The following is a 14,860-nucleotide window of genomic DNA, read 5'->3' as shown; positions in this document are numbered from 1 at the left end:
GTGCCGAATAGTTATACTTAGTAACTATTTAAAAGGGGTCATAAAAAACCCGGAATCGTCACGGAATTATATAATTTCATCATGAAAAACAAACTTTTCTACCATCGGAATTGGAAATGATTTTTTTTTTCAGGTTGAAAGTTTACTTTTTTTTTTTATTTATTTATTTATTTTTTTGTCGTCGAGAAAACAAATCGGCTGAAACTGACTTGTTGTTGTTGTTTTTTTTTTTTTTTTTTTTTTTTTTGCTTTTAATCTTATATTTTTCCCCAATTCGAATTGAATCGAGAATCGAATGTAAAGTTAGTTGGCGAATAATTTAGGTTTTATTGTTAGTGACTTATTAGAAATCGGAAAATTTCAGGAAAAACTTGGTCTTATAGATCCTGGAAAAATCTAGAAAAGTCATGAATTCTTTTTTCCCAAAAATTTTTGGTGACCCTGCAGTTGTAGCACACACCCCCCCCCCCCCCCCCCCCCCCACGCACGCACAATTTTCTCATTCTATTTTTTTTTTACTCTTTGTCTCTTTCTCCTTTTATTGTATTCAACGTAATGCGATAAATTGCATGTAAAGTGTTGAAATCAACCCTTACAGTGTAGGGGGGGGGGGGGGGAGGGGGTGAAATAAAATCAAATCTTATCCTTTAATCATACTTCATACTTCGTACAACTTAGAATCTTATTGTTATAGAAGATTCAGATCGCTTTGGCGTGTTTCGTTTTGTCGAAGCGTTTTTTCTTCTCTGGCAAGCGACTCTCGTTCGTTCGCAGGTTCGACTCCATTCGAACGCGACTCTTTCGTCTCGATGCTGCTTCCTTCACCTTTATAGAACCACAGCGCCGCGCCGCCAACCCGGGTCGTTGACTTCCGTCCGATCTGTCTATTTCGTCTCTCTTTCTCACCTCCGCAGCCTCCCTTTCAGTCTCATCCGCCATCGTCAGCTATCAGGGGTCAAGTCGTTAAGACTATACGGGATCATCCTCTTTCCTTTCCAAAAAAAAAAAAAAAAAAAAAGAATCGGAGAATAAAAATAATTAAAGAATGAAAAAATATGGTCGTTCTTTTCACCGGAAATCATAAATTTATTTTTATTTTTTATCTGGTGTTTTTTTTTGTTTTTTTTGTTTTTTTTTTTAGGTTCTATTAGTATTATTCAATTTTTGGTATATTTAACTAACGTATTACGAAAGGATTTATCCTGTTTAAGAATTCATAATCCCAAGTCGATTTGTTGTTTATATTTTTTAATATAGGGTTAGAAATTCAACAAATTTTTTTTCATACACATTTTATTTTCACCTTTCCGAGTATCTCGAGATATATATTATTTTCAATTCGTCGAGTTGAAAATGAGAGTGAAGAATTTTTTTCTTCTTCTTACTCGGCTGGTTTTTTTCTTCTGTAAATAACATACCTGTATATATATATATATATTAGGGTGGCGCAAAAAACCAACTTTTTTTTTTTCGAGTCTCGTGTGACAAAATGTTAGCTTTTGATGTTTTAAGAGCCCACTCCAAAGGACAGCTCAAAAAAAAATTCTTAAGAGGTCGCTCCACATTTTTTAAAACGTCAGAAATCGTCAAAAATCGATTCTTTTGTTTTAAATTTTTTTTCTCGGTACGGTATAATTTTATAGACAAAAAAAAAAAATAAGTTTCCGAAAGTTACAGTTCAAAATTTGATTTTTGAAAGGTCGCTGATAATTTTTTTTCAATTTTTTTGGTGCATTTCTTTAGATCTTTTCGAGCGACCTTTTAATGTTCATATTAAAATTTCATAAATTTTTTTTCCTTCAATTTAGTAAGAAAGAATCGATAACAATACACCACGACATGAATTAAAAATCAAACAAAATACTGAAAATATAATTTTTTTAATTTAATTTTTTGACGATTTTTGACATTTTTAAAAATTTGCAGTGACCGCTTAAAATTTTTTTTGAGCTGTCCTTTGGAGTGGGCTCTTAAAACATCGAAAACTAACGTTTTGTCACACGAGACTCAAAAAAAAAAAAAAAAAAAAAATAGTCTTTTTTTTTTTTTTGCGCCACCCTAATATACATATATATATGTATATATATATATATATTGTTACATTGTATGCGGGTGTGTATAATAATACACGAGTATATAGGGATACTTGATTTTATCGCGGTACTGATTTACTACTCAGAACCGCGGCGAAGCGGCAGGAATTCCCGCGAAACAGCTGTCACGATATTCTTACACGCGGAATTTCTCTCCGGTACGCGGGTCGAGCCTCTTTTTCTTTTTCCTTCTCATTTTCATTTTCGTTTTCGTTTTCGTCCCCCTTTCCTCTCCAAACACTCGCAGGAGGGCCAGGAATGTTTCTGTGGGTTTAGAATTTCGCGCCATAAATATCTCCGCTTTTAAGACTCCAACGTATTACAATTTATTTATGTATATAATGTGGATTTTACGTACTGTAGATATATGTATAGGGACAAATTTTCGGAACGAGATTTGTACACTTTTATACAATTATTGGACAATATATGGATTTTTATATTATTAATATGTGATTTTACACCATTGAATCATCTAACCAAAGTTTGTTTGGGTTAAAAGCAAAGATTTTGTGAAAAAATGAGCGTTTTACGTTATGTGGAAAGTCGTGCTCACTTGATTTTTCATTTTCATACTTTGGTTTTGTTTTTTGTTTTTTTGGAAATTTAGGAAGTATCGTGAACAAAATTTTTTTTCTATCCCTTACATCGATCGTAATATCACTTAACGTCACTAAGAAGACACAGATTTGTAATATTGAATCTTCAGTTGATGTTTGAGAAGTTTGTCTGACGACTTTTTCATTATTAATTCAATATCACAAAACAGTTGTAATAATTTAATACAAACTTTTGATTTAGGAGAGTAAGATTCCCGGATGATATATCGTTGTGTTATGGATCGTGATCTTTGGATTGAACGTAAATGTCAGGAAAGAAATAATAATTGAAGCGCTATAACAACTTGTTTCTTCGCTAATTGAAAAAAATTTTAAAGGAAAGTTAAAAAAAAAAAAAATCAAATGAGCGCGATCTTCCGTATTTAGTATAGAACGCTAATTTTTTTTACAGAATCTTTCCTTCGGCCTAAACAAATTTTTTAAGGGGATGATAGATTATTTTAATAAACATAATACATGTAAATAAATACTTTCGGTCCTGCTTTTTCACCGAAACTACAATTCTCGATGAACGATTTGACGAAATTTATTCATCGTTTTACAGTATAATCGTACTTCCGGTATTCTAAATTGGCACCCCTGAAACCGGTGTTTAAAATATTCCAACAGAGTTGACGAGGAATGTTTAGTTTTTTTCTATACTCTGTTCGTTTATTGATTAAAAATTATTACGAGTCAATTATTAATAATATCTCAAGTTTATAATTTTTCGAATGAACGGTAATTATAAATAACTTACAAATCGACTCGGCTGGCTTATTTATAACCTATAATAATATACGACGTAATTTAAGAGACAGAACTTTGCAAAGTTCGTCGCTGTTACCGACCGGCTGGCTGGCTGGCTGTGGCTGAAAATTTTTGGCCACTTACCAATAACGTATAACATCCCTGCATGCATGTACGTAGGTACATAAATACACGCGAACTCAAGAATGGATTATTGCACAATAATTCATACATATGGGTTATTACAGGTCTAATAACGTATCATGTGTATACAGGCTATTCCACGCCAACTCGACCAGCGTTAAACTCCGAAATTTCATCTCAAAATCATTTCCAACATTCTAATCGTTAAAAAACGTGACCTGAATTTTATTAAATTTTTTTTTTTTTTTTCTATCATATATTAAACCGTTTATTTTTTATAAATATTTTAGTCGATTTCGAATGCCCATTTTTTAAAATCTGAAAAAATTATCAAAAATCTAGTGAATCCTCCCCCCTCCCCGTTAGGGAAAACGTGGCCGAATTTTTTTTTTTATCACCTAATTCGGAATTTTGGAATTTTTCTCTGCAGTTGATTAAGATTTTCCAAAAAAAAAAAAAAAAAAAGAAAAATGCTTGTGTGTAAGTATAGTTATACACGCGGTCATTAGACGCGTTTATAGATGAATCAGGCGGATTTTCACAACAACATTGTGGTCACCTGCCAACTGCGGTTAACCGGTCGATCTACCGTCGACGTCTGGCTGCTCTCGAAGATATCGGAGAATTTATTATAACCGAAGAAAAATATTGTTGTTATTATATGTTTTAAAGAAAAGAGAAAGTAAAGTGACTAAGTTGGTAATAACACTTTTCTGTTCACGGTTTGAACGAATTTTCACTTTTCTTCGTTTCAAATTACATACGTAGAGTACGTATATCTTAGATATTTTGTATATATATAAAAGTTTTCACGATTCTACTGCAGTGAAGAACGATGATTGTTCGTTGAAAAAAATCCGCATCTCATGACGGAATGAATTTTTCAAAGAATGATTTTAAAGCTATTAAGAAGAAGAAGAAGATAAAAAAATATGTATACTAGGGTGGCGCAAAAAAACCGACTATTTTTTTTCTGAGTCTCGTGTGACAAATTGTTAGTTTTTGATGTTTTAAGAGCTCACTCCAAAGGACAGCTGAAAAAAAAAAAATTTTAAGAGGTTGCTCCAAATTCTTTAAAATTTCAAAAATCGTCAAAAAATTGAATTAAAAAAATTATATTTCCAGTATTTTGTTTGATTTTTAATTCATGTCGTGGTGTATTGTTATCGATTCTTTCTTACTAAATAAAAGAAAAAAATTTATGAAATTTTAATATGAATATTAAAAGATTGCTCGGAAAAATCTAAAGAAATGCACCAAAAAATTTAAAAAAATTATGACCGACCTTTCAAAATTCAAATTTTGAACTGAAACTTTCGGAAACTTATTTTTTTTTTGTCTATAAAATTATACCGTAACAAGTAAAAAAAAAAAAAAAAAAAAAAATTTGATTTTCGACGATTTCTGACGTTTTAAAAAATGTGGAGCGACCTCTTAAAATTTTTTTTGAGCTGTCCTTTGGAGTGGGCTCTTAAAACGTCAAAAACTAACATTTTTTGACACGAGACTCAAAAAAAAAAAAATTAGTCGGTTTTTTAGCGACACCCTAATGTATACCGATACAATCGCACAACGTATGGAAATTCAATGAGAAATATTATATCAATATCGTATTTGTTATGCAAATATAACAATAAACGTGTTAACCGATATTGTGATTAAAAAAATCATTCCCCCCCCCCCCCCCCCCCCCCCCCGCCCCAACCCTCCGTAATCGTCGGCAGCCAAACTTTGTACCCGGCCAATTGCATGTAAAATTGGTATGAATAAATAAACAAATAACGTGAATTAATTATTGTACTACAAGGGAGGGGGAGAGAGAGAGAGAGAGAGAGAAACAATAAATCCTCCCCCTCCGCCCCTGTTTAATTTAATTTACATAATGTCAGCGCGTGGCGGTGGCGAAAATGTCACCGAGGCGGACGTGGGAGTCTCGAGTTCGACCTTTCGTAATATGATATTATGTATACTGTACAGAGAAGGTCCGAAACCGTCCACGTAATCCGTGACGTCATGCGTCGATAACGTATATTTATAGTTTAACGTCGTGCCGAAATTAACGTGGAAGAGTTTTCTGGTGGAGGGGGGGGGGGGGGGGGGGGGGGGGGGGGGGGTAAAAATGTACGCAGGGGGGAATTACGCGTCAAATTATCACACCGTGTATACCTCATCTCGTAATGTTCTTACAGATTTTCATGGATTTTTTTTTTATAGTACGATGTTCTCAACGACCGAAAGGGTTTCGAGATTTCTTTTCTTTTCTTTTTTTTTCTTTTTTTTTTTCTTCACTATTTTTTTTCAGCCAACGGTGAAACGTTGAAGAAACGGAAAAATCGATTTCGGAAACGATGATTTTTTTGTTCGTTTTTTTTTTTTCTTCTTCTTCTTCTTCTTCTTTCCTGTCGCCAAGTTTTTAGTTTTTTCACGTTTCACGGGATTGGATTTTTCTTCTTTCTTCTCTTTTTCTTTGTTTTTCACCATTTATTTCGTTCCGTTCTTCCGATATTAAATGAAGATCATCGAATCGTGAAAATAATTTGATACAGCGGTCTGTTTAGACCGAGGTTTATAAAAAAAAAAAAAAAAGTATAATTTGAATGAATAATTTGAAAAAATAAAAAGAGAAACGAAAAGAAAATTGACTACACCACACATAAAATTATATAATCATAATAATACACACTTACATAACGCACAGGTATATATCTATCATGTGTCTTAATTATTGTTTTCTACGTTAATCAGTCGCAAGGATTGTTTGAAAAAAAAAATAATAATTTTCATTATTCTTATTCTTACAGATCGAGGAACAATGGCGGACAATCCGAACGCTTCTCCGCAGGTGCAAGTGGTGAGTGGAAAGAAAAAAAAACAGTACAAATAAATATGTAATTATAAAATTAGAAGTTGAAGAAAAAAAAAAAAAACCTTAAATCAAAGATTGAAAATAATACAATAGATGTAATCTTTTGTTTGAAAAAACCGTCAGTTTTATATATATATATATATATAGGTATGCAACACGAGGTGAATAATGAAAAGTGATTTGTAATTGTTTCGTATATCCGCGTTAAAACGTCGTTACGATAAAAAAAAACTCTCCCCCCCCCCCCACACCCCCCCACACCCCGTGAAAGGAATAGATAATGGGAAGGCGAGAAATTTATAATCGGCGTTAAATTCGTGGGGGATGTATCGCACATGCATATATATATATATATATATATATATATTGTATATAGTGTATCCCACATGCAATTACGTTAGTTATTTATAAGGTGTGTGTGTGCGTGCGTGAGTGTGAGAGAGATTGCAATGAATTAGAGAGAAGCGAAGACAGAAATCCTTGTCGCGTTTAATACGGCTTAAACCTCTCTCTCTCTCTCTCTCTCTTTCTCGTCTTGCGGTGCAGGTCTTCTTCTCCGTTCGTTCCGGCAGACAGATATAAAGGTAATTATCCGTTAGTTCCCACCTACTTGCTACTTACCTACTTCTCTTCTCTTCTCTTCTCTTCTCTTCTCTTCCCTCTACTCGTGTATTATACTTATACCTATAAATATACACGTATATATGCATGTATACGCTGTTTACACACACATATAGTATACATAATAAATACATCTCGACACTCACTTTATTATATGAAACCGTTTTACATGGCGTATAACGTCGTTTGATCTTCACCTCGTTATATTTTCACATCGTGTATTTTATTACATGCATCATGTGTGTCACGTGTGTGTATGTGTGTGCGTATGTTGGGTTATTTCTTTCTTCGCGACGGGGTACTAAAATTTTAATGATGATAAAAAAAAAAAAAAAAAAAGAAGAAAAAATTCTAATCAACGTACCTGAGAGTGTAAAAAAAAAAATTTCAAACTGCACGGGTGTTGCGTGACTACGTAATATAAAAAGGAAATATCATAGAATTTTATTGTTTACTTGCAGAAAAAACGGAAGAATATTTGTATATATATATAATATATCGTATACTTGCTGGGGGGTGGTGGTAGTGGTTTTAGTGGTGGTGGTTAATTATTAAGCTTAACCTTTGTGAGTATAATGAAAAATTAGAATTAATTTGAAAATTCTGAAGCAATGGGCATGATGTAAATATATATTGTAAGAATTGCGCAGCTGTTAATAATAATGATAATGACGACAACAACGACAACAATATGCAATACGCAATCCGCGCTTTATTTAATGTATAAAAAATCAATTACTTACAGTTCTGTGTAATTAACGCGGCTTTTATACGCATTTCTCTGTCTCTTTCTCGCGGCGGTTGATTTTTTTTCTCTCTTCTCTTTATTGATTCTCCTACACTCTTTGTACGAATATTATTTTTTTTTTTTTTAACTTAAATAACTTATAGATACCTATTTGGTAAAACTTGGGAAATGAAAAATTATATGTTAGCAGAACATCGGTTCTCGTCATCGAGTCTTTATAAGCAAACGCAATATACATATATGTATATGATATCGATGATATTTCTTAATTTTGGTAGAATTTTGACGATTTTTAATCATCTGTAAGTGTATCGCAATTTTAACGGACGTTTTTTTGTTTCGAAAAAAGGAAAAAAAAAAGCAAATTTTCAGCTTTAAACGAAAAACTGAGACTTTATATTTTATTAGAATCGCACTAGAAACCATTGGTTTTACAATCACGAACGTGGATCACAGCGATAATTATAGGAAGGAAGAGAAAAAAAAAAAAAAAAGAAAAGCAAGGATCCTTCATGATGATCTTTCGATTCGGAAACATGCGATTTCCAATTTCTAGTTTCTGGATCAGAGCTGCATAATTGCAGGAGCGTTTCAGGGGTGGAAAAATTTCGTCAGAATTGCTCTAGGAACGATTAGAGTTTTGGTCAGTCGAGTTTGTTGAAGGTGCGTTGCTTCGTAGCCTAGACGAGAACCGGCGATAAAAAAAAATGATTGGAAAGTTGCGAGTAAGGGAAAGTTTGCACACGTATAAATTCAATCATGTTACATTATAATAGTAGTTGGTTATAATATATCTAATATATAGATTGTATGTATATGTATATCAGGGTCACGCAAAAAACCGACTATTTTTTTTTTTCGAGTCTCGTGTGACAAAATGTTAGTTTTTAATGTTTTAAGAGCCCACTCCAAAGGACAATTAAAAAAAAAAATTTTAAGAGGTCGCTTCACATTTTTTAAAACGTCAGAAATCGTCAAATATCGATTTTTTTTTTTAAATTTTTTCTCGTTACGGTATAATTTTATAGACAAAAGAAAAATAAGTTTTCGAAAGTTTCAGTTCAAAATTTGAATTTCGATAGGTCGCTCATAATTTTTTTCCAATTTTTTGATGCATTTCTTTAGATCTTTTCGAGCGACCTTTTAATATTCATATGAAAATTTCATGAATTTTTTTTCCTTCAATTTAGTAAGAAAGAATCGATAACAATACACCACGACATGAATTAAAAATCAAACAAAATACTGAAAATATAATTTTTTTAATTTAATTTTTTGACGATTTTTAACATTTTAAAAAATTTGGAGCGACCTCTTAAAACTTTTTTTGAGCTGTCCTTTGGAGTGGGCAATATTTTACAATTTTTGGATCATCGAAAATTGAATTAAAACTATTTTTTTTTTTTTTTTGTTCTTTGTATTTTCTTTTCTTGTTTACCGTTACCGATCAGTTCTTTCGGATAGAATCTTCAACTCTTTCCTCTCAAGATCTGCGAAGGGTACTTGAACTCGAGATGCTGCTGCTGCTGCTGCTGCTGTTGCTGCTGCACCGAGATGCTTGAGACGTGCATCAGAGATGACGCGTCGCGACGCCGCCCGGATCGATAACGAGTGCAGCAGACTTGCTGCAGCCGCTGCTGCAGTCTCTTGAAATCCGTTTACGTGTGTGCCTATAATTGCACGGGGCAAGAAAGAAAGTCGAAAAGATTGGCAAAAAATTTGAATCACGGTTTTGATCGATATTTGTTTATTTTTTTTTTATTTTTATTTTTTTTTTTTTCTAAGATATTTTATCGCGAGATTTTGATGTCAGGAACGTTATATTATAACTAAACATTTGGAAACGGATTAACAATTTTACAATTTCTGAATTACTTGATACCTACAGACTGAATTCTAATAAGTATATATATATATATATATATATAAGTATATTTATTATATCTTGTTTTGTCACACGGTTTGTTGAATTTCATAAAATTGTTAATTTTTTCCGAGATAACGATTATTTGATCAACAAAGGATCGCGTTACAATAACGTTGTACTAACTTTATCTTAATTTTCTTTTTTTATACAGTCAAACGAGTTTTATTCTACATTATGTTACATACGTGTTTAAAATACTTTTATGTTTTTTTTTACGGCATGGGCATTGAAAAGACCACTTTTTGCGGCAGTTTTTGTTCCGTAAAGTGACGCTTTATACGGCAGCGAACAAAGTTGCGGAATAAAGTCTTTATTCCGTAGTTTTGATGCGCAGTTCGAAGTGCGCATCCGAAACTGCCGAATAAAGTAGCTTCGTCGAACAGATCGCGACATAACCTCACTCTTCGTTTTGCTTTTAAATCCCCATACCGTAAAAAATATTCTATGTGGCATGCCCGTAAACCGTTTTTTGGCTCGGATAATTTCAGTACTCGCTTCCGGTTCGCTTCCGGCTCGCCTTCGGCTCGTCCTGAAATCTTTATCCTTGCCAAAAAATAGGCGGTTTACGGGCATACCACATAAATAGAAATTTTTTTTTGTCGTCTCACTTAAGCTCTCCCTCCCCTCCCTCAGAGTGAATTAATTAGATATTTTGAATATTTTCACTATGTAGTTTCAAACTCATGATGATCAGTTCGATCGATATTATTAATTTTTCTGCTTTTCGATACGCGATTTTGCAAAGAATATTATTAATTTTTAAAGAAAATTTAACTTACCGACTGAGTAGGTAACTCTTGGCACGTGCTCACCCACAAGGTTTAATAGTAAGTCATAAAGGAGACAAACTCAGGTCTCCTTTTTCTCCTATCGGTATAGTATATATAATAAGAGCTTTGAAGATGAGAAGAGACGGAAGCAGGAAAACTAAGCTGGGCGATCCTCGCGTCTGACGAGACGCACGGAAGTGGCAGCAGCCTTGCAAGAAAAATAAGAAAAAGAAAAAGAAAACGACGTGCCTGATCTAACCCTAAAGCCAACCTCGGTGGTCTGTGTAAGTGAAATCACTTATGCAGGGCTTGAGAAATTTTTTTCTTTTTTTTTTTTTTGTACTTGCCATATGAAAAATCGGTCAAATCCAAAACGAACAATCGAAACGGTTAATTTTTATCTCCATCCCTCTTAAACTATTTTCACGTTGAAATTGTAATTCGAAATCAATTATAATAATTAAGATTATTTTACGAACACAGCGTTGTTGAACGATTTGCATATTATTTTAATATTGAAAATGCTAGAGCAAATTTAACTTGTTTATGATTTTCTATATACTATACTACGTGACGTATCATTTTTTACAATATTGCGAAACCTCTGAGTTCCTTATTCTTCTCTAATTTGTGAGAATTGCGTAGGTATTATATTTATCAGTAGATATGTAGTCTGCACTTTTTTTTTTTCCATTAATTTTGGTATTTTTGCAGAATTTACGAACGGAAAATTTTTATATCAAGTTAGAAATGTCGTTCGTGCCATTGAACAGTATGTAGTTTTTTCTATTTTTTTTTTTTACGTCGGTTCATTTTGCCCCATTTCCGTCTTTACAACTTTTATAATAAATGCTCGCGCTACGCGGCGTTGCGGAAATCTTTTTGTACATTTTTTTTTTCTCTTCTGCTGGTTTTTCCTCACTTTTGCGGATTCTCGAATCAGGAACGCTTTTCATCGCCACTCGTCGCTTTTTATTCTTCGTTTTTCTGCAGCTTTTACGCGCGGCTGTTCGTTGGAACACGATATATTATTATTATCATCATCATTATCATCAATATTATTATTATTATTATTATTATTATTATTATTATTTGTATAACGATTGTAGTTGATGTAAGAGGAGTTAAACGACGTGAAAACATCGTATTTTTGACAAAACAGAGTTTCTGCGTACCTAATTGAATATCATACCGAGTCTTTTGATCGTTTGGCGAGTTTATTATTAATTCGAAATGTTTCATCGTCGATAAATATTTGATATTCAACTTGTTTAATTTTTCTCATCGTCACTTACTAGTCTCATTGTATAAAGTGATCACCACATTTTATTTTCGATTTTTCCACTCTATTCGCCTTTTCAAGTGTCACGCGTGAATTTACGCACGTATATTGTGTATAATATAATAAACGGTACGTTTGTCCGGGTCGCGTTTCGAGCATTGAAATTCTTGGCTCAATTTAAAGTTATTGCTTTATACGCCGCCGCTGCCGCTGCCGGTTCTACATCGGCGGGTTTGTTACGCTCGAATTCCGTCAATCACGCGTGTAAATCATACATACACTCTAAATATCCAATTTATTTCTAAGTCAAACCTCCACCAATTGTACGACGACCGTCAATACGCCGCCATTTTTTATACAGAATGTCGTGTGTAAATCAATTTCTCTCCCAATTTATGGGTAGTAAATAGGTAATTTTAAAACGACGCTGATTTCTTATAACCATTTAGGTTTCTCATCGTTTCGTTCTTTCTGCGACGGGAGCAAAAAATTCTTCAATCGTCCCAATTCAATGACTTGTCCCAACGCTGATGCGCCGTGCATTAGGCAACGCGTCTTGCGGCGAGGTAAAATCGGTTGCCACCGACCAGGCGTTCGTAGAATAATCTTACCGTTGGTATTGCAGATATCGTATTTATCTACGTATCTTCTCGCAGTCGAATCTCTCTGTAAAATTCACTATGTTCACGTGTTATTCCTCTCCTGAATTTCCCGGCTCTGGGGGGAGGGGGAGGGGATATAGATCTTGATCTTGATTTTTTTTATTCCATTACAACTTCTAGTAAAAGTATTTTCTGAATATTATAAATCACTCACTCATTCACCTATTATACGTATACTGATTATAAATTATTCATTTATTATTTGCAATCCTCACGATTATTTGCTGGATTTTATTTTCATATTTTTCTCCTGTTTCAGACAACTATATTATAAATAATACAGAACAATTGAATGAGAACAACCGCTGTTCCAGTTCTTTACTTTTCTTTCTTTTTAATTCTTGTTTTCTTTGCTTATATTTTTTCTCTAGTCGCTAAACGCGAATCGCTCATAGTTTTCATTAACTCCAGGATGCTTTGTTGAGTATAGTCATTATAAGTTTGCAGTTTGCGCTGATTTTTCGCAAACAAGAGTCGCGAGTTTACATTTAAGTTGGGTGGAAATGTGTAATGCGGTTTACATGTGCGGTAGAAGCAAGTGAATAAGAAGAAAATGACGCGTTTCTCACAAATCGTTTCATGCGTGCAAATTTTTTTTCAAACTCATGAAAATTTCTGTAGAGCATTTCAAATAGAATATCTCAACCAAATATGAGATCTTAATATCGATATTTAGAGGTTTCTGTTTGATTTTTTCTATTTTTCATTCAAATAACACGCAAAAAATGTCAAGATAATTTTTTAATTTTTAATCTTGAATATCTCTTAATGGGTTAAAATTAAAAAAATTCTATTTCGCTACTTTTTTATCGAGCTTCAAATCTCCCATAAGAATCTGTATTTAGATGGTTTGTAAGTCAATTCGTTTACAAGAAATTTTTTTCTTTTCAATAGTTTTCTGATTTCTTTTACGTCTTATACGAACGGAAAATGGAAGAAATAAAATTGGCACGTCTAAATATCGATATTAAAAGCTCGTATTTGGCTAAGATAATCTGCTCGAAATGCTTTACCAAAATTTTGAAAAGAAAGAAATTTTTTTGTCTGGAACACCCTGGCGTAGACGCACGCACGTAACGTAAGCCGATGCCTGTTGCTGGATTTCGTTTCGTTTTCGCTTCGCCCTCGTTGAAATGATGTAAAGTACCTAACAACCTCCTGCACACCCGCCATTACACCCCGGATACATACATACATACATACATACATACATACGTCGGTTATAAATAAACCCGGCTTGGCAAGCCCCGCGGTATTTTACCCGCCGTTAAAACCCGGAAATAAGTTGTTTAATTCAAACAAACATTTATTATATTTGTATGCACAGTGTTACGTGTATATAGCTTTTCCTACATATTCTATCATCGTTGGCTTCCAGCTTGTTATAATTCGATATCTGATGATGATTACGATGATCGTGATGATTTATCGGGGAATTTTATATCTCTAGCATGTTATACAAATTTATCATTCTACATGCGTATTGGTGTCGTTTGTCGGATTGTAGATTCATGCAGTTTTTTACGCTCATGCGTATATAGTACGGTGTTCCTTGCTTAGGGTGTTGACGAATTTTTGCCGTCCCATCCTCCAGATCAACTTCAAATAATTCGAAAACGATTGCCTTATTTTTTCACATTTCTACCTCAACTCTAGGGTAGTCCGATTTGTGATCGAAGTTTCTTATGGAAATAGCATGGGAAAAACTTGTTTCCTCGGTATATATTTTTTTGCAAGAGTAATGATATTGAAAAAAGTCTGTAACCGCGAGGTTTTAGTGAGCATTAGTGCTGCTATCTGTAAAAAAAAATTTACATCACGATACCAGCAAGTCTAGTCGAATTGCACTTCCTCTAAATAAAAAAAAAGGTTAGATTTCGAGGGTGTGCAATTCGTCCAGATTGCGTGAGATGATTATGTGAATTTTTTTCCAAACGTTAGCACTAATGCCGACTAAAACCTCACGGTTACAAATTTTTTTTCAACATTATTACTTTTACAATAAAATATATACTGAGATAAAAAGTTTTTCCCATTTTATTTCCATAAGAAACTGTCGACCACAAAGCGGACTATCTTAGAATTGAGATAAAAATCTGAAAAAATTAGGTAATTGTTTTCGAATTATTTGAAGTTGATTTGGGGGATGGGCGGCAAAAATTCTTCAATATTAGGATAAGGGACACCCTAGTATACAGGCGTATATTTATAATAATAATAACATGAATTCCATGAAACATTGTCTCCGTTTTGCCGTAGGTATAATGTTATTGAAATTCATTCGTTTTGTCATATATCTTAATTTATATAAACATCTGTAAACTGATATTATACACATAATGTATCTCTAAGAAGTAGATACAAACTTGTGTAATTTACTCCCGTTTATTATAAATAT

At 33.3% G+C, this 14,860-nt stretch overlaps 1 protein-coding gene across 9 annotated transcripts in view; it reads left to right on the top strand.

Moving 5' to 3' along the window:
* Positions 1-14,860, top strand: part of LOC124408260 (rho GTPase-activating protein 21-A) — a 112,651-nt gene that overhangs the window by 20,122 nt on the left and 77,669 nt on the right. For all 9 annotated transcript variants that reach the window (XM_046885090.1, XM_046885089.1, XM_046885088.1 and 6 more), the window contains exon 2: positions 6,388-6,437. In XM_046885090.1, coding sequence (XP_046741046.1) covers positions 6,399-6,437 — 39 coding nt within the window. In that variant the 5' untranslated portion in view covers positions 6,388-6,398. The remainder of the gene's footprint in view (positions 1-6,387; positions 6,438-14,860) is intronic.

This window comes from Diprion similis, chromosome 7, assembly GCF_021155765.1.
Source record: "Diprion similis isolate iyDipSimi1 chromosome 7, iyDipSimi1.1, whole genome shotgun sequence".
Taxonomy (NCBI): Eukaryota; Metazoa; Arthropoda; class Insecta; order Hymenoptera; family Diprionidae; genus Diprion; species Diprion similis.
Note: the sequence above shows the minus strand (reverse complement) of the source record. Positions and strands in the feature narration are given on the sequence as shown.